At 44.4% G+C, this 23,083-nt stretch overlaps 1 protein-coding gene across 2 annotated transcripts in view; it reads right to left on the bottom strand.

The window, feature by feature from the left end:
- Positions 1–15,785, bottom strand: part of Ets1 (ETS proto-oncogene 1, transcription factor) — a 122,087-nt gene extending 106,302 nt beyond the window's left edge. For both annotated transcript variants that reach the window (XM_017595451.3, XM_039080790.2), the window contains exons 1-2: positions 15,654–15,785; positions 2,777–2,859 (exon numbers count right to left, since the gene is read on the bottom strand). In XM_017595451.3, coding sequence (XP_017450940.1) covers positions 2,777–2,859; positions 15,654–15,771 — 201 coding nt within the window. In that variant the 5' untranslated portion in view covers positions 15,772–15,785. The remainder of the gene's footprint in view (positions 1–2,776; positions 2,860–15,653) is intronic.
- Between the last annotated feature and the right edge of the window lie 7,298 nt (positions 15,786–23,083).

The following is a 23,083-nucleotide window of genomic DNA, read 5'->3' as shown; positions in this document are numbered from 1 at the left end:
TGCTGCTCCTGCAGAAGACGTAGTTTCAGTTCCCGTCACCCAAATCAAGTGACTCACATCTTCCCATGGCTTCACCTCTAGAGGATTCAGCGAGGCTACACGCAATCACACACGCGTACACACCATCTTTAAAACAAAGAAACAAAACTGAGAGAGAGAGAGAGAGAGAGAGAGAGAGAGAGAGAGAGAGAGAGAGAGAGCTTGTGTGGGACTTCTTTTGGAAATGAAAGTAGCTGAACCTGATGGCTGGGATGCTGCTCTTTGGTACCACCAATTTAACGTTCAGCCACTGGGGCAGGCACACAAGTCCAATGAACACGGTCTAATTGCCTGAGCCAGTCAGTGGCTGATGGCCTCTCTCAGGTCCGTCTCAAGCCGACATGCAGTATGTACTCAGGCACATTCCATCTCCCGGATCCCTCAGTGATCACCTGTATGAAGTAGCCCTGATTCCGTATTGCTGTACTCAGCATAACACAATAGCCTTCAGACAAAGCCAAGACTTGTTTTCAAAAATCTTAGAAATTGTTTAAAGTAGGCGTGATGCGTGTGGCAGCCTGTATGGAGTCGGAGGACAACTTTATGGACCCAGATTTTCTTCCACCTTTAGGTGTGATCCAAAAACCTAACCCAGATCATCAGGCTTTGGCAGCAAGTACCCACTGAGCCATCTCCTGGAGAGAGAACATCTTGTGTATTGTTTGGATGCAACGCCTGTCAGTTAAAAAACCTATGGCCTGTAGGAAAGGGTAGAGTAGAAGTTGGAACATCCACCAGGTAGAAAGGATTCTGGAACAGAGCCAGGTGCGTGAGGGATTGCCAGGGAGGTTGCGAGAGGGATAGACACAAGATACCTAAGCAGAAGTAACCAACCTCGTGGCAGAATGTAAATTCCTATAAATGAGTTAAAGCTATTAGTAAGTTAGGGAACAAGTCTAGTTATGAGGCCTGGATATTTGTAAATGTATTTTAAATCTGAATTGTTATTCTGGAGAACTCAGGGCCAGGAGGAAAACAGACTGTTACAATCTCGCCAGCCTAGACTTCTTTTATAATGTACACTCCCGGATTTGTTTGTTCCTAAAGCTTTGTAGGACAGCTTCTGAATTTTTCCATTTGGAAAACATAGGCACCACATTTATAAAAGGAGTATGTTTGAACTGTGGTGAAAGAATGGGGACTGTTGGGCTGGAGAGATGGCTCAGTGGTTTAGAGCACTGACTGCTCTTCCAGAGGTCCTGAGTTCAATTCCCAGCAACCACATGGTAACTTGTAACCATCTGTAATGGGATCCGATGCCCTCTTCTGGTGTGTCTGAAGACAGTGACAGTGTACTCATATAAATAAAATAAATAAATCTTAAAAACAAAAAAGAATGGGGGCTCATCAATGTGATCACCCCACTCTCCAACAGGGATGTCCCCTAAACAGCCTTATCGAAAGGCATTTTGAATGTGGTTTTCATTCAGTCTCTTGGGTATCAGTACATTCCTTGTGGAACAGCATCCTGGGGAGCCCACCCTTTGGTTCTGGTTATACTGCTATGTGTCCCAAAGCCTGCAGATCTGAGAAGACGTGAGGGGGCAATTATTACCCCCCACCTTCTGTACAGCTCAAGGTGCTTCCTAGCATCCTGTCCACATGGGCATCCTCCAGACTTCCTCCTCGTCAGGAGGAACCCTGACATAACCCTGACCTTAAACATAGCCCAACCTAGGTTATATTTAGTCTAGCCCTCCCGTGGCTGTCCTCCTCCAGGTAGGCCAGCAGTGTGATGTGCAAAGGAGGAGAGGGCCAATGAGCCAGTGCTGGAGGGACTTCCAGAGCCCACAAGGGCCAGCCAGAATAGCATAACAGGAAAGAACACTTCCTTGGTCATGTGAAAGGGTCCCACACATCACCCACGAAAGTACCTGGAAGCTAAACCCCTCCCCCACAAAAGCCAGACAGCTTCCAAATGTGTTGTTTCTTTACCTCCTGCCTATGACATCACATCCTTCATTACTGTCTCTAGAGGAGCTGAGCTTACAAGCCAGAAGACTCCATGCCCTGCTTAGGACAGATTGGCCCTGAAGCAGAGAACATGAGTTCTCCATCAGTGGGCCATCACTTGAGAACTGCAGAGCTTTAACAACTGTGGATGATGGGGTTTCGTGGATGCCTCTAGTACAAGTGACCAGAGGATGCTAATGGGACTTCTAGTTCAAAATCTGGGACCCGGCTACCTGGTAATCTTGCAGCACCAGAAAATACTTGATTTTGAAAGATGCCTATTAAAATAATATGCTAAATGGAACCCCCTTGGGATGGAAACACTGTCTCACTTTTTAAAGGGGTGGTTTACAAGTCAAGCCAGCTTAGACCAATCCCGGCATGGCGTATGAGTTGACATCAAATGTGAGGCTGCATTTTTGACTGGAGGATAACCAACTCTAAAACCTGTGAATCATCGCTCTGGAGCTGTTGGGGTAGTGTAGGAACTTAGCTATCTACCGGGCCTCTTCCGACTAAGGGACAGAAGCACTTCCCCAAATTTGACAGCCAATTATGTCTCTAGATATTATGAAATATCTTTCTAAAACAAAAAACCTTCAATAACTCCAGGATTCGTAGATTTCTATTTTATATTCACATACAATGTAGATAATCTCATGATAGAACTCCTCTGAGATGTCCAGAGCTGAATTTCTGGCTTCCGTGTGTCTCCGGGGGCAAGAAGAAATGCATAGAGGCTGGATTGGGAAGGGAAGGAAGCAGGGAAGAGATCGTCACTCACCGCTATTGCAGGATGAGATGCAGAGTACGGGGAGGAGCCGCCCACCGTGGGATCCATATAATAGCTCATTCTGTTCACCACACCTGTGCAGGAGAAAACATTGGCTGAGTCTCTGGCTGCACATGGGGGTGGGGACAATAACCCCTGAAAGGCATCCAATCTTAGACCTAGGAATCTCTCCAGCAGCCATCCTGCTCATTTCTTTGTGAGGCAGAGAAGTGAACAGAATTCAGAAAGGTGGATGACCTATGCCAGCAACATGGTGAGATAGACCCTAGCCACAGTCAGCCCACATGGATTGCAGATCATGCCTGTGTGCTACAGACACTGCAGAAGGTGACAGGGTCTAAACCTTTTACAGGATTTCAGGAAGGGACTGAGTCTTGTGTGTCACCTTGAATAAGATGACATTCCGTGTTTTACCTCTCACCAACCCCACCCAGACCTGTCACACAACAAGAATTCCATATGGAGTGAATGGATTATTGATAAAAGAATATACAAAGACTGTCTTAGAGAAAGAAGAAAGGAAAACAATCTTCCATGAAGAGCCCCCCAACCCCAAGCACAGAGACAGACAGATACTCTCTAAATTCATCTCATAGCAAGAGAAGGGCCCAAAAAATAGTTCTTGTTGAGAGCTCTTATCTCTGTTGGGAGTCTGAATGGGAAGAATGTTCATGAAACATTCTGACTTAGAGGGATTTTCCAGCAAGCTACTGGTCACCAAGAAAATCGTTGATATATCAAACATTTCTGTTGAGTTGAGTGCTCTCCAGAGTGCAAAAGTTCACACACTTTCATAAATTCAATACTGCACATAAAAATATGCCTCTCTCAAGTGATTGAGAAGATTACATTCCTAGGCCTATCGTTCAGAGGCCACATTCCTATTGTTAGGAATTGACTTTTCATCCCCCCACCCCACCCCCCATTCATTCCTGTGTATACTTATATCAATCAACCCATTTCGAGAGAACATAGCAAGTACTGAGGTAGGCTTTATGTTCGTTCAGTCTGCAGTTCCAGTTCCCTCTGGTGACAGTGCCTGACAGCCAATGACATCACTACACTCACAGGGCTGTATTCACAGGGTAGGTTAAAAAGGCTGGGTAATGCACAATCCTACTCACTAAGGATTCAGGATCACCCCTGCGTCATCTAGCTGAACCGCAGCATCATCTGGGTGAGAAACTTGAGCTTTTGAGGCAGAACTTATCCTTGAGCTACAGGGTTTGCTTTGAAGCACTTTACCTTATTAAGATGCTTTTCCTCCTCAAAGTGCAATAGAGTCTAAATAGCATTAACAACAACAACAAAAAAAATAGTTAAAAATCAGTTATCTAAGATTTCTAGGTAGCTAGGCCATGCTAGTTAGGATTTCATTCTTGTTACTGCTGCAAAAAATGAAGCTAGGGGAGCTCCACAGTGGTAATACTGAATGTCTAAGAAAGATCAAGGATGGCCATCCAAGAACACTGCCACCAACTTTTGTCTGTCCAATGCTTTTGCTAAAATCACCGTGCTGCTCCATCACTCAGACTTTGAGCTGCACACAGAGCGTGGACTAGGAACTAGGTCTTCACAATGTGGACCAACATGGGCCGGTCCCCAGATGTTGTAGAGATGGTGTCCAGTTGCCCAATGGCCCCTTCATCACTGAAACGTTCGGTTTTGTTTTAATCTGAAAATTAAGTTCGAAGGTCTCAACAGATCACTCTCAAAATGTTCTGATCTATACAGGGATGAGACTTCAAAGCTGCGTTGAATACCGTCCACTGAAAATGGCTTACCATGATGAGATTGCCTGAGGGAAAGCCAGCAAGCCCTCCAGGGTCCTGCAGGATGGTTTGTACCTTCATACTGGAAGTGTCCAGGCACGAGGGAATGTTACTTCCTGGGAACCATTCGACCTTCTGGTTTCCCTCCAAAACCCATCAGGGATTCCCATGGTCCCTACAGGCCTGCTTTCTATCTCACAACCATATAGCAAGCTTTATTAGAAATCTATTTATTATTTCACTAATTACTCTTCTCCATCTATGGATGAAGTAATGTGCGAGACCCTCCTTGAGACTTACTAGTAAACAAAAGACAGATTCCTGACCTCCTGGCCCTTGGCTTCTAACAGACACAGGATAAGAAAGCTGAGAGAGACAGTGTATGGCTTCAGCAGTGGAGAAGAGAAATTCATTCACATGGAAATGCATCCTAATGTGGTCAGGGGTTTGACAAGAATATTGAAAACTCAAGCAGTGGTTGGTTCTATGGGGCACGGGGAATAGGAATTCATGGGAGATTGAAGAGAGAGCTTTAACCACACGGCCCTATGAATCCTTTGGACTCCCGCAGCAACAAAGGACTTCCATCCTTCCGCATGTGCAGTTCACATACACATCTGTACGAGGAAGAACTCTGTGAATTGGCAGTATCATGCTGGAGCCCAGCTCAAAGACAACAAGAGTTTCTGTCTGCCAGCCAGACAACACTCCCCTTCATAGCAACACACTTGGAAAAAGGTCCAGTGGAAACATGTTTTCTCTTCCAGTTGATGGAGGGAGGGAGGAAACCTCTGGCCGAACATCTGGTGCATTCTGTGCTGGACCATAGCACTGCAGCATGAATGACACTTCCCTTGGGGAAGAGCCCTTTGCCCGGGGAGGAAACTGAAAAGAGGGAGTTGCCAGGGATCTCAAGGGCTCCCATCACAGGAAATAACTCTGGGACAGAAACGGATTGCTGCTTTACTATTTTTTTGGAGAAAGAAAAAAAGAACCTGCCCCCTTTCCAACTTGCAGATTGTGACAAAGAACAGCTGCTGGAGACCTAACCCTTTCTGAAGATGCGAAAGGGCGCCCGCGCGTGCGTGCGTGCGTGCGTGCGTGCGTGCGTGCGTGCGTGCGTGCGCGCGCGCGCGTGTGTGTGTGTGTGTGTGTGTGTGTGTGTGTGTGTGTGTGTGTGTGTGTGTGTGTGTGTGTTCTTTCTCCCCTTGGCTTTTTGGCCAACAAGAACTCCCTCCCGGACATCTTGTCTTGGCTTTGCACATGTGTGTTACCTAAATAGAAAACAACTGTCTGATTTTAAGCCTTCCTCTCTGTAGTTGAGAAGCAGCCCTGAGACCTGTCTCAGGGTAGGAACATGTGGGAACACTGAATCACTCCGAGCTAAATTCTCTTTTCCTCAATGGAACCAACAGTATCCAATTAGCAGAATGGGTGCTTCCAAAGCGAGGCCGCTAACCACAGATTCCCCACCTTCTATACTCCCTCAGTGTCCACAACCCACAGAGCCCCGCTGTATCTACAACCTTCCACTCACCTTCTCCCTCCCGTGCCCTACTTTGGTTGAAATGATCCTGGGCGTGCCCTCTGCCCTTAGTTTTCTCAAGAACTGAGGCTTTGAGCGTACATCAGACTCCCGTGCCCCCGCCCCTGGCTCAGACGCTCTTCACCCAAGCAGGGGCTAGCTACTCCTTTCCAAGTCTCCCACGCATTATCTGCCTATTGTTTGCACGTTATCACACCGTTCTATCAACATCTGTTTCTGTTTATCACTCCCGCTCCACCCTCCACTAGTTGAAGGCTAGGTGCTCTGCCTCTCTCACTTGGCACGACGGAAACTCGATGTTTTAAAATCTGTGGGTGGGTGGGCCGATAAACGATGCTCATAAGACTGAGCATGGAAGAGATGGTCAGCTGGGAGTGCGTTTGTTTTTACAAAATCGGAGGCTCCGCATAGACTGCAGGTCTGGATAAGGACCACTTGAAATGGGCGTGCTCCAAGTCCATCTCTAAGCAGAAATTGCCTCGCCATGTCCGTGGCACTGCGTGTTTCATGTCGCCTTATCTATCAAACCTTTTCCCACTGCCCCATACAAGTAGGCACGCCAGGTCATTTTTCCCTCTGGAGCCCTTCCTCACTAGAATCCAAGCTCCCCAGAGAAGGATTTAATCTATCCCTCCATCTCACATCTCTGGGTTCCCGCTGAGTCTTACCACGGGACTGATATGCAAAGACCCGGCTGAGGATTAGCATCTAAGTTAGCAAACCTGCACACAGGTTTTGGCTCCCATTAGTCCCTTTAAGGAGGAGGTCTGAGATGCTCTGTCAGCTGGCCCAGTTAGATCTGACCCTACGACTTCACTCTTTCTTTCCCTGTGCCTCTCTTCCTTCTTCATCCTGAACCTTAGGGGCCAAGTAACATAGCAATATCAGAGAAGGGGGGAGGGGAGGAGAGAGGGGAGGAGGGAGGAAGAGAGAGAGAGAGAGGGGGGGGGGCAACAGTCTGGCCTATGAGAATGTCTCATATCCAATACACACCTCTTGAAAACTAGTTTTCCATTCACTTCTAGAAAGTGTTTGTCTTTGTAAAGTATACAGCAATGTCAAGTTCTATCTGGTCCAGGGTCTTGTAATTCTGCCTGGACCTGTAGGCCCACACCCTTCTCACTGCCCTCCTACTGTCCTACTGTCACTGTCTAGTGACAGTAATCACAAGCAACAGGGATGTGTGAGGTCAAAGCAACAGTAGAATAGGGACCCCGGGGAGAGAAGCCTTGCTCTGGGCTGAATCCTGTTCACACTGCTCTGTTCTGCCTGATCCTTGTCTGTAGATAATGAGACATCACTGGAGGGCTTTTCATTTTAAACGATTGGCTCATAGAGGAAATCTGTGCCCTTACCCAAACACCGCGCAGTAAACCACACTTGGTTTCCCCCAACCTTATTCCTCAAGCACTTAGAATTCTAGCACCAAAAAAAAAAAAAAAAAAAAAAAAAAAAAAAAAAAAAAAAAAAGACTGAGGCAGAAACATAGTGATTTCATGGCCAGCCTTGGCTACAGAGTGAGCTCCTATTTCAAAGTAAATAAACAATCTCTCCAAATGCTTAACACGGTAGCATGCATTTATTACAAATGTTTTTAAAACCTTTATACTCTGAAGTTATTTTTCCCTTAAAAAAAAACCTAAATTTGAAATAGAAAGTTCTGAAATTGGTGACTTCTTTTGATTTAAAGATGGCTTTCTGAAAGCTAGCAAACAATTTGACTTTTGAAAACTGGACTTTAAAAGTAATTTGTAATTCTGCCAGGACCTGCAGGCCCACACCCTTCTCAAAGGGATGTGTGAGGATGTGTGAGGATGTGTCCCAGTCTTTTGTTGTCCCTCATTTATATTTAGACATCAACTGTTACTTTTATGTTTGCTTAATGAGATGGTTCTTTTGAACTGTTCTGTGTTATTTCATAGTTAGTCCTGTTATTTTCTTCATCAACTTATAAATACCTAGATGTGGGAGGAAATAATTCATAAAAGCCTCGGATGGTTGTAAAAAAAAAAAAAAAGTCCCCTGCAATCCTACTATCCACTGACAATCGTCTTCATACACAGTCTTAATGTACTGTTTTATTTATGTTTTCATTGATATTTGACATGAGGCAACGTGTATTTTTCTATGTCAGTGAGTATTGTTCTCTCTTAAGACTGTAAATACATACAAATATTCTGTGTTTCATAACATACATTTAACCAACATTATATTGTTACTTCCATATTTTGAGATGGGGGTCTTTTTTATATATAGCCTAGGCTGGCCGGGACTTCCCTATATACCCCAGGTTAGCTAATATTGACAAAGAAAAGAAGTCTGTACATGTTCAAAGTTGATGTAACTTTTTCCTGGTTGGATGGACATAGGGGTCTGACTATGCCATACACATGGGTGTTGAACTGCATGGCCATCCTGATTTTTTCCTTTTGTGAATGACACTGAAGTCCAACAAACTATACTACTCTGCTATCACCTACCTTTGAGCCTGAAAGAGAGACCATGTCTTTTTAAATGGTGCGTACCAATCGTGCAACCTGCATTTGTTGACTGGGCAAAGGGACGTGTCAGAGAATATCCGAAAGGATGAAGATCTCTAGGATAAATTTTCTCACCACCTAATGGGGAGGGTGTCCATTTAAATACAACAGAGAAGGGGTTGGTATTAATCTCTTTAACGTACCACACTATTTCTTCTGTCTTTCTTCACTATATTGTAACTCCCACACACTGTCCACGGTATTTCTCCACTCATTTTTGTAAATACCTTCTTGAACTGCTAGCACTGTAAAAGCTACCACAGCCCTTAAGAGAGCTCATATGAAATAATAGAACATCCTGGGGGTAGGGGGAGGCAGATGTCCTTAACCTGTGTGTCAGGATTAGGGATTGCCTGGACCATCGAAAAAACACAGGTCATAATGGTAGCAAAATTACAGTTACGAAGGAGCAGTTCAAATAGTTTACGGTTGGAGGTCACCACAACACGAGGAGCTGTATTCAAGGGTCTCAGTGTTAGGGTGTTGAGAACCATTGAGAGACAGACAGTGAGTGGTTAGAGCTGAGGTCTCTCTGCCTCGCTCCTAAGATTAAGTGACTCTCATTTTCTTCATTAAGGATGCAGGGTCACAGTAGTAACTACCCTTTCCTGCTTTAAACGGTGGCTTTGACCAACAATGTTCTGAATGCCGTGTGCTACCCTCTCCTTCTGCATCTTCAACAGTCACCCATTCTTTTACAAAGCTCGGAGACAGCAAATACTAACTGCAGTATAACCAGTGTGTCTTCTCTCTCTCCCCTGTTACTGCTACCCTAACCCTCTCTGAAACAAAGGGACTCACACCCATCTACTCTTCTGCCTCCGAATTTTCTAATCGAGCTTGGCATTGTCAAGACCTATACGAATGACATATGCCTAATCTTTTTTATAATACTAAAATTATGCGTATATTCTTTTGTTCTTCAGAGAGACATAGCACACTAATGTCTTCTATAGAGGACTAAAGAGTGGTTTAAGGGGGCTAGAGAGATGGCTTGGTGGCTGAGTTGATAGACTTCTCACAGAGAACTTGAGTTCAGTTCTTAGCACCCATATCAGGTACCTTCCAACCTCCCCAACCTCCTATAAGTCATCCCTGAGGTATCTGACCCCTTTGCTGACCTCTGCAGATACTTGCCCCACCCCCAGCCACACATAAGCATATCATTTAAAAATAATTTCGTAATGGTGGTTTTACTCTAATACACTATGGAGCTAGGAAATAAGGAGTGCTTCATAGGTTGCTTTTGAATTTCATCCTGCATCGACACCCTGGAGCTGCCACGCTGTCATGATGAAAATTGACGACAGCAGACAGGAAGGGTCTGCTGAGCTCTGAGTGACCTCTAGGCCAGTGACAACTGTAGCTTCTGAAACACATCAGAAACTAGCAGTGTATTCCCCCCTAGTCACTCAGCTTGCATGTAGGAGCATGATACTGTTCTTCAATCCTGTGTGTAACCGTAAAAAGTAAGACATGAGTCCACTTGACCTTTGGATGCACTCCAGCACTGTGGCCAAGGTAGGTGACAACAATTGAATAAGGTTATTTTATACCTCAGACGTGAAAACAGAAAAGGAAGAGTCTGGAAGATGATGCTAAGTACTTCTTTCTTCTCCTCCATGGATGTATTAAAAGGTCAGGGTTAAACAGATCCTTGGCCAAGTCAACCCCAAAGAAGAATTGTAAGACAAAAATGTCAACTTTCACCCAGTGCTTGCTGCTAAAAGAAATTCTGCAAGAGCCTGGAGTCTTAAATAATTTCTTTTTAATCCGTGGTGTGGCCTACATTTACAATTTAGAATTTGAGTACTTGTTCCTCAGAAGTTCTCAACAAAAGAGAAAGGTCACAGAAAGACCGGGGGACTGGATCATTTTAAAACGTATGCCCCTAAAATGGAATTAAAAGACACCAGCCGACGCAAATCTCTCGAATCTGGCAAGCAACTTCTGGGACTATGTCTAATTGTGATTTTCATGGTGGGGTTTCATTTGTTTTATTGCCCAAATTCTAAGGCTCCAATTTCCCAATGTAATGCTAAACAGCTTGCTGGCATTCCACTACGAAAAGGGGTTTTGCAGAGTCAATGGATTTTCAACTCAGAAAAAATTAATCAAATCAGCTCATTTTTATTTCAATAAGCCAAGGCCAGAGAGCTGAGGTGCGAAGAAAAGCTTCAGAGTTGCAGATTGTGAGTGGACGAGGCTCACCTTCCTGAGTGTACCATCCGTTGTCTAGAATTTCTTAGTTTCACAGTCATAGTTTTCTTCAACCATACAACGAAGACAAGAGTACCAACCCTTTGAGGATTGCTGAGGGGGTATGTACAAAATATAAGTATTTAGCTGTTTTACCAACAGCACCTGACACTCACTGTTCGTGGTTTTAATATTATTATATTACCTTAGTACTAAATTTTACAGCTCAAGGTAGCAGAGGTCACCTATTTAAGAATGAGCTGTAGTGGTGCTTCTTGTCTTTAACCCCAGGATACAGAGACAGGAAGATCTCTGTGAATGCCAGGCAAGTACACAGTGAGACCTTGTCTGAGAGGGGGGGGGGGGCCTGGGTCAAGACCTAAAACCTCATAGTCTAAATCTTCACCTCTTTTTCTAAAAACTGACATTTAAGTCATCAAAAAATCCCTTTCATAATCATAGGCTGAATGCCCTTGGTAGAGAATTTGCACAAGGCAATGTTTTCAGCGAATGCTAGGCATCCTGTACCATTGCTATGCACACACCCAAGAAGCAAGCACACTCTTACAGGTCCAACAGAACTACGAAGACTTCAGGTGCGGTCATATAAACCAGGAACTACTGCAGATTCCTGAATTGAATACATATACACATGCATATACATACTGGTACACACACACATATACATGCACATGTACATATATTTATTATATATGTATACATGCCAGGCACATATATGTACATGTATATATGCCAGAATATGTGTATGTGTTTATATATGTACATTTGTATGTATATATGTGTATACATATATACATACATACACATATATATCAGAATGATGTGTATGAGGGTGTATGTACATATATAGATATATATGTATAGTCACCTTTTGAGAATATCTAACACTCATAACTACTGGCTATAAATGCAGGCAGGTTAGTAGGCTGCTCCAGAAAACATTGAAAAGGTTGATATTTGTCTAAGATGTCCATCTGTGTCGCTGTTCTTGCCTTTGGTTTGAGGCAGTGCCACCCAATGAAGTGCACAGGAATCTGAATCCCACAGTTCTGGTTACAAAGCAGCTCCCATGTGAACACAAAGCCACAAGTCTAAGGACCACACCCAGGAGCATACTGGACTCCTGATTGCACTTAGGAAAACTTTTACTGAGATGGGAACTTAGGGAGCAGAGTCACCTGGGAAACAGAAGCAAACGCTTCTACCCAAAGCTGTGTACCTTAGGCCCAAGGCACACCTGGCCAAAAAGAAATATACAGCTCGAGAGAGACTCTGAGTCTTCCGTTCCAAAGCATGGCCAAGACTTCTGTCTTCCCCAAGAAACACGGCTTGTCCTTTATCCTTTTATAACCTTAAGAAACCGAAGCCCCCAGGGTCCCTCAAGGCCAGGAATTCCAGGGCAAGGAGGGTAGGGAGACCTCCCTACAGGGGAGGCAGAGACTGGCAGCTGCTCTTGCCCCATCCACAAGACTCATCTAAGGACCACCACCCAGAGGTGCCGAAAGATGACTTTGAAGGTTGGCTTGCCCCAATTTTTAAAAGACACTCAAAAGCCTTTAGAAACCCTTCGAAATATTTCTGCAAATGTCTGTGCTCCTAAAATTAATTTTAAATAAAAGCAAACAAAAATTAAAAAAACACCCTATTTTCCCCATGAATGATAGACTCCTGAAGTCAATACTCAAAGTCTGCTTTACTTAGATCAAGAAGTGCTGACCCGGCTCTCTCTGGAGTTTCAGGAACCACGCCTACACTATGGATATATCAAATTCATCATCTTCTGCTCTAAGGAGAAAAACATATTATCTCAAACATCCCCCCACCGCCCGCTCAAGATACAGTTTTGTGTCACTTGAACTCAGAAAACATTCATAGAACGTATTAAAAGTGTTTTGTGTTTTCATTTTATTTTTTAGACTTTTCCCCCAGAATATTGTTTGCTAATGTAAATTATGTAAAATTTGAAGTGTATATGCATGCATTCTGTGCCCCTCACTAAACAAGACTGGAGACAGAGTAGAAGCTGGACTTAGTGACTGAGCAGGAAGGGTTTACTCACTTAGACGATCTGGACATGCAGTTTTCCTCCAGAGCCAGTATCTTCTTAAGCAATGAATAATTTACTCATTCTCTTTAGAACGTAGGCCCTCTCCACATTATCCTCCCAGAAACCTAGCAAAATCCAGGCCGCTTCTGTGCATCTTCGAATTTGGGCTTCCCGTTAATGAAGTCAGGAGCCCAGTAATCACACTCTCTAGGTTCTGGTCAGCTCTCACCAAGAGCTCACCCTACTGATTTAAATAAAGTGACCCATGCTGAACACCTCCTAGGAACACACTGAGTGACTGCCCAGAAAATCACATTGCTCTCCTCTCTTAGGTGGGTGACGCTTTCCTAGGGGTTGACTGGGTTAAAAGAGGTTGGAAGGCTACACCCTCGGTAGAGTTAAGGGGACCGAGGGGGCTCTCCAGTCTAAGTTTTCCCAGGATTAAAGGAACAGGAGTCGCTGTAAATGCCATTAAATTGCTGCCTCATATATTAATGTCATTCAGATACTAAATGCTTTCAATTTCCCGTGAAGAAGAAAGAGGGGGAGAAGAAGGAAGGGAGGGAGGGAGACCCAACTTCTGACATATACTCATCTCTTCTGCTTTTTGATGTAACTGAGGACTTTGAATACATGATTAGAAAAGGGTCATTGTCAGGGGGCTGCATCTCTGTTTACCAATAAGTGAAATCACAAAGCCCACACATAGAGGACATGGAAGCACAGCGGCGGTAGTATTGAGAGGATTTATTCTCGCAACAAGAGAGAGGAAGAAAGCCAGAAGGACTACATTTCATCATAGAAATGTTCGAAACTGTCAACTAAAAAAACATCACCAGGTTCAGCAGAACTGGAGTTTGGGGTGAGAAATGTACCAACACTCTGAGGCTGTGTGGGATCATAGGCAGAAATCTCCATGCCCAATTCCTGTCCCCACTACACTGTTTGCCTTAGCCCAGCTCCTCCAGAGGAACCTGCACCCACATACCCAATTTCTTCTACTATTACTTCAGCCTACTCTGGCCCTGTTGGCTCTTTTCTTTCTCAAAGCTCCATACTACTTAATTATAGACTCCCCTCTTTGTAAACAAGGCGGGGCACATAGAATCACCCATATTTTTTAAAAAATAAATAAATAAAGCACACCGTGTTCACTCAATAACATCTCCTCAGTCACAAAGACAGCCTCCCATAGAGTCCAAGCGCTCATTCACTTTCTTCTCTCCAAAATTCAGCTCTGACCCTCTTCGCTTTTGAACTTCATCATCCCTAGGAGTTTGAATGGGCAATTAGAGGCACAGGCTCTGCAGAGAATCCAAGGCCACAGACTTCAAGGTGCCGGGATTACCCCCACTTCAGCAGTCGAGGCTGTAGGTGTCCCAGTACCTCTGGTAACTAGCACCTGGGTATGAGGTGCCTACGAGGCAAAGAGCCCCTTCAGTATTCAGACTGTGTGCACCAAGTCCCCAGCAGTGGACCCAGGACGGAAGAAGGCTGGCAGGCTGATGCCTGCTGTTTGTCATTCCACTACTGATTGCGAAGTACAGAAGCTGTCGATTTACAATTAAAAGCAGTGTGCTTCAAATATTAATATTAATAACTACGATGCCCTAACACATGAAAAGACCATTTCATCTTCAAAGCACTTCTCATGAATTAACCCCTTACAACTCTCTGGCCTGGGTTCTGGGATAGCAGGTAAATGGGAGACACAGAGGCCACCCAGCTGCCCCAACGAGAGCAGAGCCTGCCAAACCAAAGGATTTCTTGCTAGATAAAAAAGGCAGTGAAGCAATCCAGACCCCAGCTGATGAAAGAGTTAAAAGTGTCGGTAATTTTACAAATCAAACGAAGTGGCCAGAGGTACCTTTCGGGATCTGGATTTCCTGTTGTTTCCCACCCAGTTCCATGCAGCATACAAAGTAGGAAGGAAAACTGCTTTGGGATGGAAAAAAAAAAAACAGAAGGGAACCTTACAATGGAATGTCATGATCTCGCCACCCAGCATCTCTGCACAGTTCACTTGCAGATAAGTCAGCTTTGAAAAGTGATTGCAGACGTCCTTACAGAAACAAGAAGCCACTTCCCTCCCCTCCCCGGTAGCACTATACAGCTTGGGGAAAGAAAGCCGAACTTCTGACCTGGAGAAACCTCCACAAACAACGACCCACAGAGCCTTAGAAAGAACTGGTGGGACACAAGTCACATAGAAGAAATGACCCAATAGGCTGGCTTTTTAGAAGGTCTTGGCAATGTCCCCTCTGTGAAAGCAATTTATTAAATTGCTGGTAAGAGGTGGGGCAGGGCAGATAGTACACTTCCTAAGGGTGGAAAAAAATAAGGGAAAAGAAATTTCCTAAGCTAAACTACAATTTTATTTCTCTGAAAGGGTTTGCAAGGGGTATTCAGAATTGTGAAATGACATTTGGAAGGATCTACAATGTGTGCTTTGGGGGGAGGAAGGTGACAAGAGTCTTGATTTTTAAGCTTATCTAATGAGAGCAGGGAATAGTTTTGAAAAAAATTATTGTTAAACAATGAGATACATGAATAAGCAAAGATGAGAGAGAGAGAGAGAGAGAGAGAGAGAGAGAGAGAGAGAGAGAGAGAGAGAGAGAGAGAGAGAGAGAGAGAGAGAAACAGCTGTATCCTGAAAGTTTCACAATTTACCCTTTAATTCATAAAATATGAGGGGAGGAAAAGTGGAAAGAAAGTTTCCAACAGAAACTCAGCCCTCACTTACTAATTTTCTGGAGAGACCGGTGAGGAATGGAGTGAGCTTCACTGAAGGTCTGTGGCTCTTTCCAGCTACTACCTGCGGGAATCCTGGGCTCCCCGGCTAAAGAGGATGCAGAGACCATAATACTCCTAATAGAGCTGCCGTCTGAAATGGGGGGTGTGGTCAAGCTAGGGAAGCAGAAGAGGCGGTATTCAGTCAGCCTCTGGCACCAAGGCAGCGGTCACCAGGGCAGGCACTGTGATCTAAAGTGGAGCTGTCGTGGCAGCGCCAAATTACACCTGATTAGTTTTATCCTTCTAGTGGTTCTTCAACGTAATATAACTGAGCTGGGGCAAAGTGCATAAGGGTGTCAAGGCAGAGAGAGAGAGAGAGAGAAAGAAGGAGGAGGAGGAGGAGGAGGAGGAGGAGGAGGAGGAGGAGGAGGAGGAGGAGGAAGAGGAGAGAAAATCAGAGAAGAGAAGAGAAGAGAAGAGAAGAAGAGAAGAGAAGAGAAGAGAAGAGAAGAGAAGAGAAGAGAAGAGAAGAGAAGAGAAGAGAAGAGAAGAGAAGAGAAGAGAAGTCCTTGGGATGCACCAGCTTGGTGCTTGCTCTACTGGACATGTGACTACTTTCTGCCCCACATGGGTTGATTTTCTCAATGGAGTTGTGTTCAGCTAGGCCAGAGATCCTGAGGTGGTGGGGCAGTGCTGTAAAACCAGTCAGAGGACAGTCTCCAGCAGGATGCCTGTCACCCACTTGCCTACTTAGGTTTCTTGTTGCTGTTTATTAACCTGATGTGCGAAGTGTGTGTTGTTCCGATTGGGCATGCAATGAGGAACATGTCTGTAACATCAGTAAGCGTGTAAGTGTATTTCTTTGCAAGATAAGAAGATTTTGGCCCAGATCACATCAGATGATCTCACCGGTCTCCACTCACCACGGTGGATTAAATTGTTTTCATGTTTCTCTGACTGTATGCGGAGGGGAGATGGCCAAAAGGAAAGTTGGGGGTTCCAAAAGAGTAAAGCATCTCTTCTAAGCGTAGTTCCGGGTGACCCTGGCCACAGAAGAGCATCAGTGTCCTCATGGCTTCAGGTGATGCCTGCCATAGATGAACATTGGTGGATTTGATTTGTCCATGACGTAAAGATTAAAAGGAAGAAATATGCATATATGTCTCATTTTGAGAAATCATATGTAAATGAAAGTCTCAAGCAACTCTGGGTAAACACACACACTATCTCTTCTTCACTTAAGGGGGTGTTGATAATGTTGCACCGGAATCTCATTTCCATGAATAGGAAAAAAATTGGAAAAGTTTATACATCACCTGTGCTGGCAAGACTTTGCCCCTGGCTTCCATTTATGTTGAGTAATGGATGAGTCAAGATTTTCACAGTTGCTTCATTTCCTTCTTAACAAAGACACAAATACTCCACTTGGAATTCCATAAAGACCTTACGCATCATTCAGAAAACCATCACGTTCATCCCTCACCTTACATCACTAGTACCACAGTTCCGAGAGGATCTAGTGCTCATGTTCCCCTCCTGTGTACTGACATAATGTGGATGAACGCCCTGCTCTGCTATTGGCTGGGTCAGTTGAGTTTAATAAATGTCGGCCCCGGGCACCGGTCTTAGCACTAGGAAGGTAACCAGATCACACTACTGTGTGAAGAGAGAGACGCAAAAGTCAACTATTTCCAGAAAGCATAACCTGGGTTATGAGAGAAGTCTCTGAAAGCTTCAGCCTGTCCCCTCAAGCCCAGTCAGTTCTGGTGTGCTGCCCAGCTGAAACATGGTCAATTAAATCCATCACAATGATTTATAATCGTAACCACTCTTCGTACACAAGAACTGGGAAAAATAGATGTCAATTTTTGCTCTGTCAATGTGTACGGTGTAGTTCTTGAGGGGCTTTTTGCCCTGCACTTGTGTAATAGAGTTCATACAAAGTCAGCCTTTAGGACCTTAGCCTTATCCTCTGCCACAACCCATCCTAGTGCAGAAGAGAGTAGAACAAAAATCCAAATGGTGCAGAAGCCATTGCCAGCATAATGTGCCTACTGGGAAAGCAGCATATTTTATTTTAGGCAGTGTTTTCAGAAATACAGCATTGGGTAGATATCTACATAAGAAAGAGAGAAATAATGGAGTGGGACACTTTCCTTTCGGAAACAGCTTTCTATGTAAGCAGGAAGATCTGAGTTCAATCCCCAGTGCCCACGGGAAAGCTGGGCGTGGGATCGTGTGCCTAAAGTCTTAACGGTGGAGGTGGAGACAGGAAAGTCTCTGGAGTTCGCTGACCAGCCAGTTTGGCTGCATTGACGAGCTCAGGTTCAGAGAAATGCAGTCCAGATGATCCCGAATCGAATGTCTCCTGTGGATTAGCATCACTTGGAAGAAACCCATTCCTTGGCACTGGCTCAGTCGGTTTAGTTTAATAAATGTGTGCACGATGCACTCCTGTAGATGAAAAGAACAGAGCAAGATGGCACTGGTGTAATACACAGAAGTGGGAAACGTTCATGTTTTTAAAAATGGTTGAGGAAGACATCTGATATCAACCTCTGGCCTGCACACATTTAGGAACGCAAACCCAGTTTCTAAGATGCCATGATAGTAAGATGTGGGCTACGCTAAGAAACAAGCAGTCTCTCTCAACTTGTATTGAACAAACCTTACAGGAACAAGTGCTGTTAGCACACACATGGCGGACCTGTGAACTGACGGTGGGGAGGTCGCCGGTTGGTAAAGTCCTTGCCTGCTATGTAAGAAGTACTGGGGTCAACCAGTAGCACTGCATATAATACTGGGTTCGCCTACTTACACCTGAAATCCGGAAGGAAGGATGGAGTGATGGCTAGGAGCATGTGCTCTCTATCCACAGAGGCAGCTCCCTGACAAAAAGCAACTTCAAGGAGAAGGTATTTCGTTCACAATTCCACAGGGTAGTCCCTGGTCACATCCACATCTGCAGGTAAGAGACCAGAGAAAGTGCATGTATGTGACTGCTCTGCTAGCCTTTTTCATTCATACACAAGGTGCTGGGCACAGTCCATGAAATGGCATCACCATCCTCATCCAGGGTTGGTTTTCTCTCCTCAATTAGTTCAGTTTAAAAAAAAAACCCTCAAGGCAGGCCCAAGAGCCAATCCGATCGAGACCATCCCTCCTTGAGGCTGTCTTCCTTGTCGATTCTAGCTTGCGTCAAGTTGACAAAGTGAGCCAGCACAGAGGGTTACGTGGAGAAACCATAACGAGCTATCGCATCTCGGCCGAAAGTTTTAAGTTAGCCTACATGGAGTGAGGTCAATACGGTACAGACGGTACAGACGCAGCTGAGCCAGCGCCTATATGGATTGCCAGTGCAATGACCTGCAAGCTATCGCTTTTCACTGTGAAGACACCCTTTCCCCTTTGTCGTCCTAATGAACCACTGAGCAAGTCGATGCCTCCTAAAGAGGAAAAAAACAGTAAATTCTTGGATATAGCGAGCGGTGAGGGCCTTCGGTCCTTCAACCACCGATCTTCTCTCATTTCCACCTCCAGTCCTGAAAGGTAAGAGCCCTGTGATGACACTTTCCACATAGAAAGTTAACTCTGAAATGGGGGGGGGGAACCAATATATTTAAGGAAACCTCAAACAAAACATTAATGACTTACCACACTTAGCATAATGTCTTATTTCTTCCCGCTCATTTAAAAGGGGAAGAAATGCCTTTTTGGTGCTTGGAAAACTCCTTTTACACAGGAAAGGGACATCTGAACAAAACATCGAAACAGTACAGGTAGAATCCAGACTCCATTGTAGGCTCAGTTTGTCACTAAATATTGAAGAGGCCGAAGAAGGACAAGATAAAAGGAAATGGAGGAGCGGAGAACTTTTGTCTAGTCACACTGGGGGCTGGAACCTCTTAGCCTGTACTTTGTAATGAATCGCTCTCTTTCACATGATCAAAAGCTGAGCTCCTGTCCTGAGCCCCCAGATGGAGCTCTGGTGGCTCACATGTGCGTGCCCACATCTGGAAGCCAGGTGCTCTTCCTTCTGCGTGTGCCAGGAAGCCTATCTAAGGGGAAAATGGACTTCTTGGCATTGTCTTCCGGGACCTGATAATGTGTTGCACCCTTCTTGCCTGCACCAACTTTCTGTTTTGAACTTCTTTTCTGAAGTATGAAGTGGGCTGGGAACGGGGTCCCAGATGGATCTCCTCCGGAGCCGATTTGGGTGACGTCGTCAATGCTTCCTTACACCAGGTCTATCCTGGTTGTTGAGCGGCCTTTGGAACCCACAGGATCAAGGCGACGGATGAGGACTGGCTGTCCACTATCCTGTCAAAGCCTCATCTCTCGCCACCTCCTTCCTCGGCCCCGATTCCATTCCTTCCCCTGTACCTCTGTCTTCCTTGCCTTTTCTCTGTCAAAATATCTCTCACTGTTTCAGACTGTCAGTCTAACTCACAGGACACTTGTTGGTCTCAATGACAAGATGAACATATGGGTGTAGCATCTACAAACTAGAATGTTAGAGATTCAGAACCAAGATTATATCATAGTGTAAGTTTCTAACTGCACCTAGTCAGAGCTCAGCCCTGTTTCTTCCTGTGTTACCATGGGCATTTTATTTACCAATGCTGGTCTTTCTTTTCCATATATATATATATATATATACATATATATATATATACATACATATATATATGTGTGTGTATGTATATGTATGTATATATGCATATATGTTTATGTATGTATATATATATGTATATATGTATATATATAATGAAATAATTGCATGGTACACTGTGAGATTATTATGAAGGTTAGAAAATCTATGAGCTCTATGTATTGAGTCCAACACTCAAAGCCATTAGTCTTATGGCTGAAGCCAAGACTTCATGTTCCATTCCTGCAGACTTCATGCATATCCGAGGAAAGCCACGGGGCTGCCTGCCTCCTGACTGCATGCTGGGCTACTAATCAGGACAGGAGAGGCTGGTTCAATACCCAGAGAGATAATTAAGATATGCTTGCTAGAGAGGGTGTCCTGAGTCTGGCAGACAGCAGCAGCTGTGTCTTGGTTGGCCTACACGGGGGAAAGTGAGCTGCCTTTCTTTAGAAATTGTCCACTGAGCCCAATCTCAAAGTTATACCTTCCCAAGACACCCAAACAGGACCAACTCTTTGAGTTTCCCTAGTAACCTGCTTTCATTGGGAGAACACTAAAACCGTTAATGCAGTCTTTCATTTGTGGTGGATAAAAATAATCCTCAACTTTCCCTCTTTGGTGGGAGGCCGGGAACACTCTGGGCTCTCCTTTTCCCAGGGTTCTTGGGAAGCGGTGACCTGAGCTCCATGCCTTAGGCATCTCCTCCTCCGCCTATGGGATAACTCAGTATCATCAGCTCAGAAAAATAAAATGCTCCTCAGATCAGAAACACGGTGACCAAGAACTTCTGAAGCCAAGAGTCTGTGGGATGGGAACCATCCTTGGTTACTTTCAAGCTCATCACCTCTCAAGTAAGCAAACAAGAGTTAGAGAGACGAATCTCCTGATCAAGAGAACTGATAAGGCTGTCGCACACCTTCAATGTTGCATGGGCAGCCTACATTCTAGAATCAGTGTCTCCAGCACGAGGCACGCTCATCTTGGATGAGGCCGGAAAAGAATCACTAGCTAGTCACACTGAAAAAGCAAGATCCTAATTAAGCTGATGTGTTGTTGGAACAAACCTCCCATTTTCACACCAAAAGCAATGAACTTCCTGAATATTTCAGGCCCCGTAGACCAGAGAAAAGAAATTATACCAATGCACCCCAGAAAGCTCACCATAGCTTTGGCCATCTCCTAAGTGCAATAGCCACAAGCACCTGCAGCCATGAGTGTGCTGAGAGACGTATAGACAGCTACCCTTTTTTTTTTTATTTGCCTCTCAATGTGGTCGTTGTACTGCCTTGGGGCTGATGAATGATTGGAACTGGATGGATTTGGTTTTGAGCCCTTTTAGAATATCATTCAACCAAATGTTGGGTTTGTTGCTGACATCTTTATCCTCCATATTTCCTTTCCTTCTTCAACACAGCAGACACCATTTCTGCGCTCAGGGACTTGAGAAGACACGCTAAGAAGATCCAGATGTTTCCCACTCTTGTATCTGCTATCAGCCTGAGTTCTACCTCCGCAAGGAGGAGATACTCTTTGGCCGTGGCTGTATCCTGTCTCTTATTAGGTTCTGCCTTCTCATTACGGGTCTCCACCACATACTACTTCCCTTCTGGAAATTATATTGATTTTTTTCAATGCTCATTTTCCTTGCTTGTGGAAAAAGCAGGGCGAAATGGATTAGTCTTTTTTTTTTTTTTTAATCATTGGTCCTTCAACGCTTATCCTGCATCCTTGTCTGAAATCCAAATAAAGACTAAGTAAATATTTGAGAGACAGATGAATCAGTGGACGAATGGATGGATGGATTATGGATGGATGAGTGAGTGCATGGCTGGATAAATCTATTGATGTGTGGCAAATAGCTAGATAAAGGACAGATGGATGATTTGATGGATAAAAGGATAGACAAATGGTTATTTAGATGTTGGATTACAAAACCTAAGACATCTAATTATTTCTTAATTTTCTGTGGTTCTGGGAATCAAACCCTGGATTTTGTCAACACCAAGGAAATATTCCCACACTGCGCTGCACCGGGGCCCTAGGCTTTAGTGCTTTGATCTTTTCATGACTTCTGCTGGTGTAACCTACCATAATACCAAACTGTGGCAGCCTTGGTCACCTCTGCTAGATACCGTAAAACTGTTGCACAATGAACTATTTTCTCCCAAGCAACACAAAAAATAAACCTGTCAGGAGAATAACTTACCTTTTGTGTAGCACAAAGCGAAGAGATGACAATTGACCAGAAAATGCAGGCTGTGTAAACAGACAGAATGAGTCACCATCCTTTGAGCCGTTATCAGGGCCACTTGGTCTCCATCCTGATTCCTTAAGATCGTGTCTGGATACATCCTCCACTTTATTTTTCCTCAAGGAGGAGTAACATAAAAGGGACTGTAATTTGGGGGGGCTATATAATCTCCATTGGAAGCAATTTCTACAGTTTTCTTTTTCATTACTATGACCCCTGAAGGAAGGTAGACCGTATGGTTTCTCCACATTCCACAGTTTTAGTTGAGACAGAGACAATGTCTTTACCACCCACAAAATTGGCTAAGAGGAAGTTTTTCATTGTCCCTTGAATGCCATCATTGTCTGTTTCGTGTTAAGAAGATCATTATAGTGACCACAGTGACCTGCACAGCTAAAAGCCAAATGGTGTCTGGAGGAGGGGCTGAGTCTCACACAGAGCACTTTAGCCTTTTGCTCAATGCTTGCTATGGAATCAGCATTGAGGATGGCTTTACTTTTGAGATCATTTTCCATGAGTTTTAGGTCTAAAAGCC

Source organism: Rattus norvegicus, chromosome 8 (genome assembly GCF_036323735.1).
Source record: "Rattus norvegicus strain BN/NHsdMcwi chromosome 8, GRCr8, whole genome shotgun sequence".
NCBI lineage: Eukaryota > Metazoa > Chordata > Mammalia > Rodentia > Muridae > Rattus > Rattus norvegicus.
This window is presented reverse-complemented; position numbering and strand designations above follow the sequence as displayed.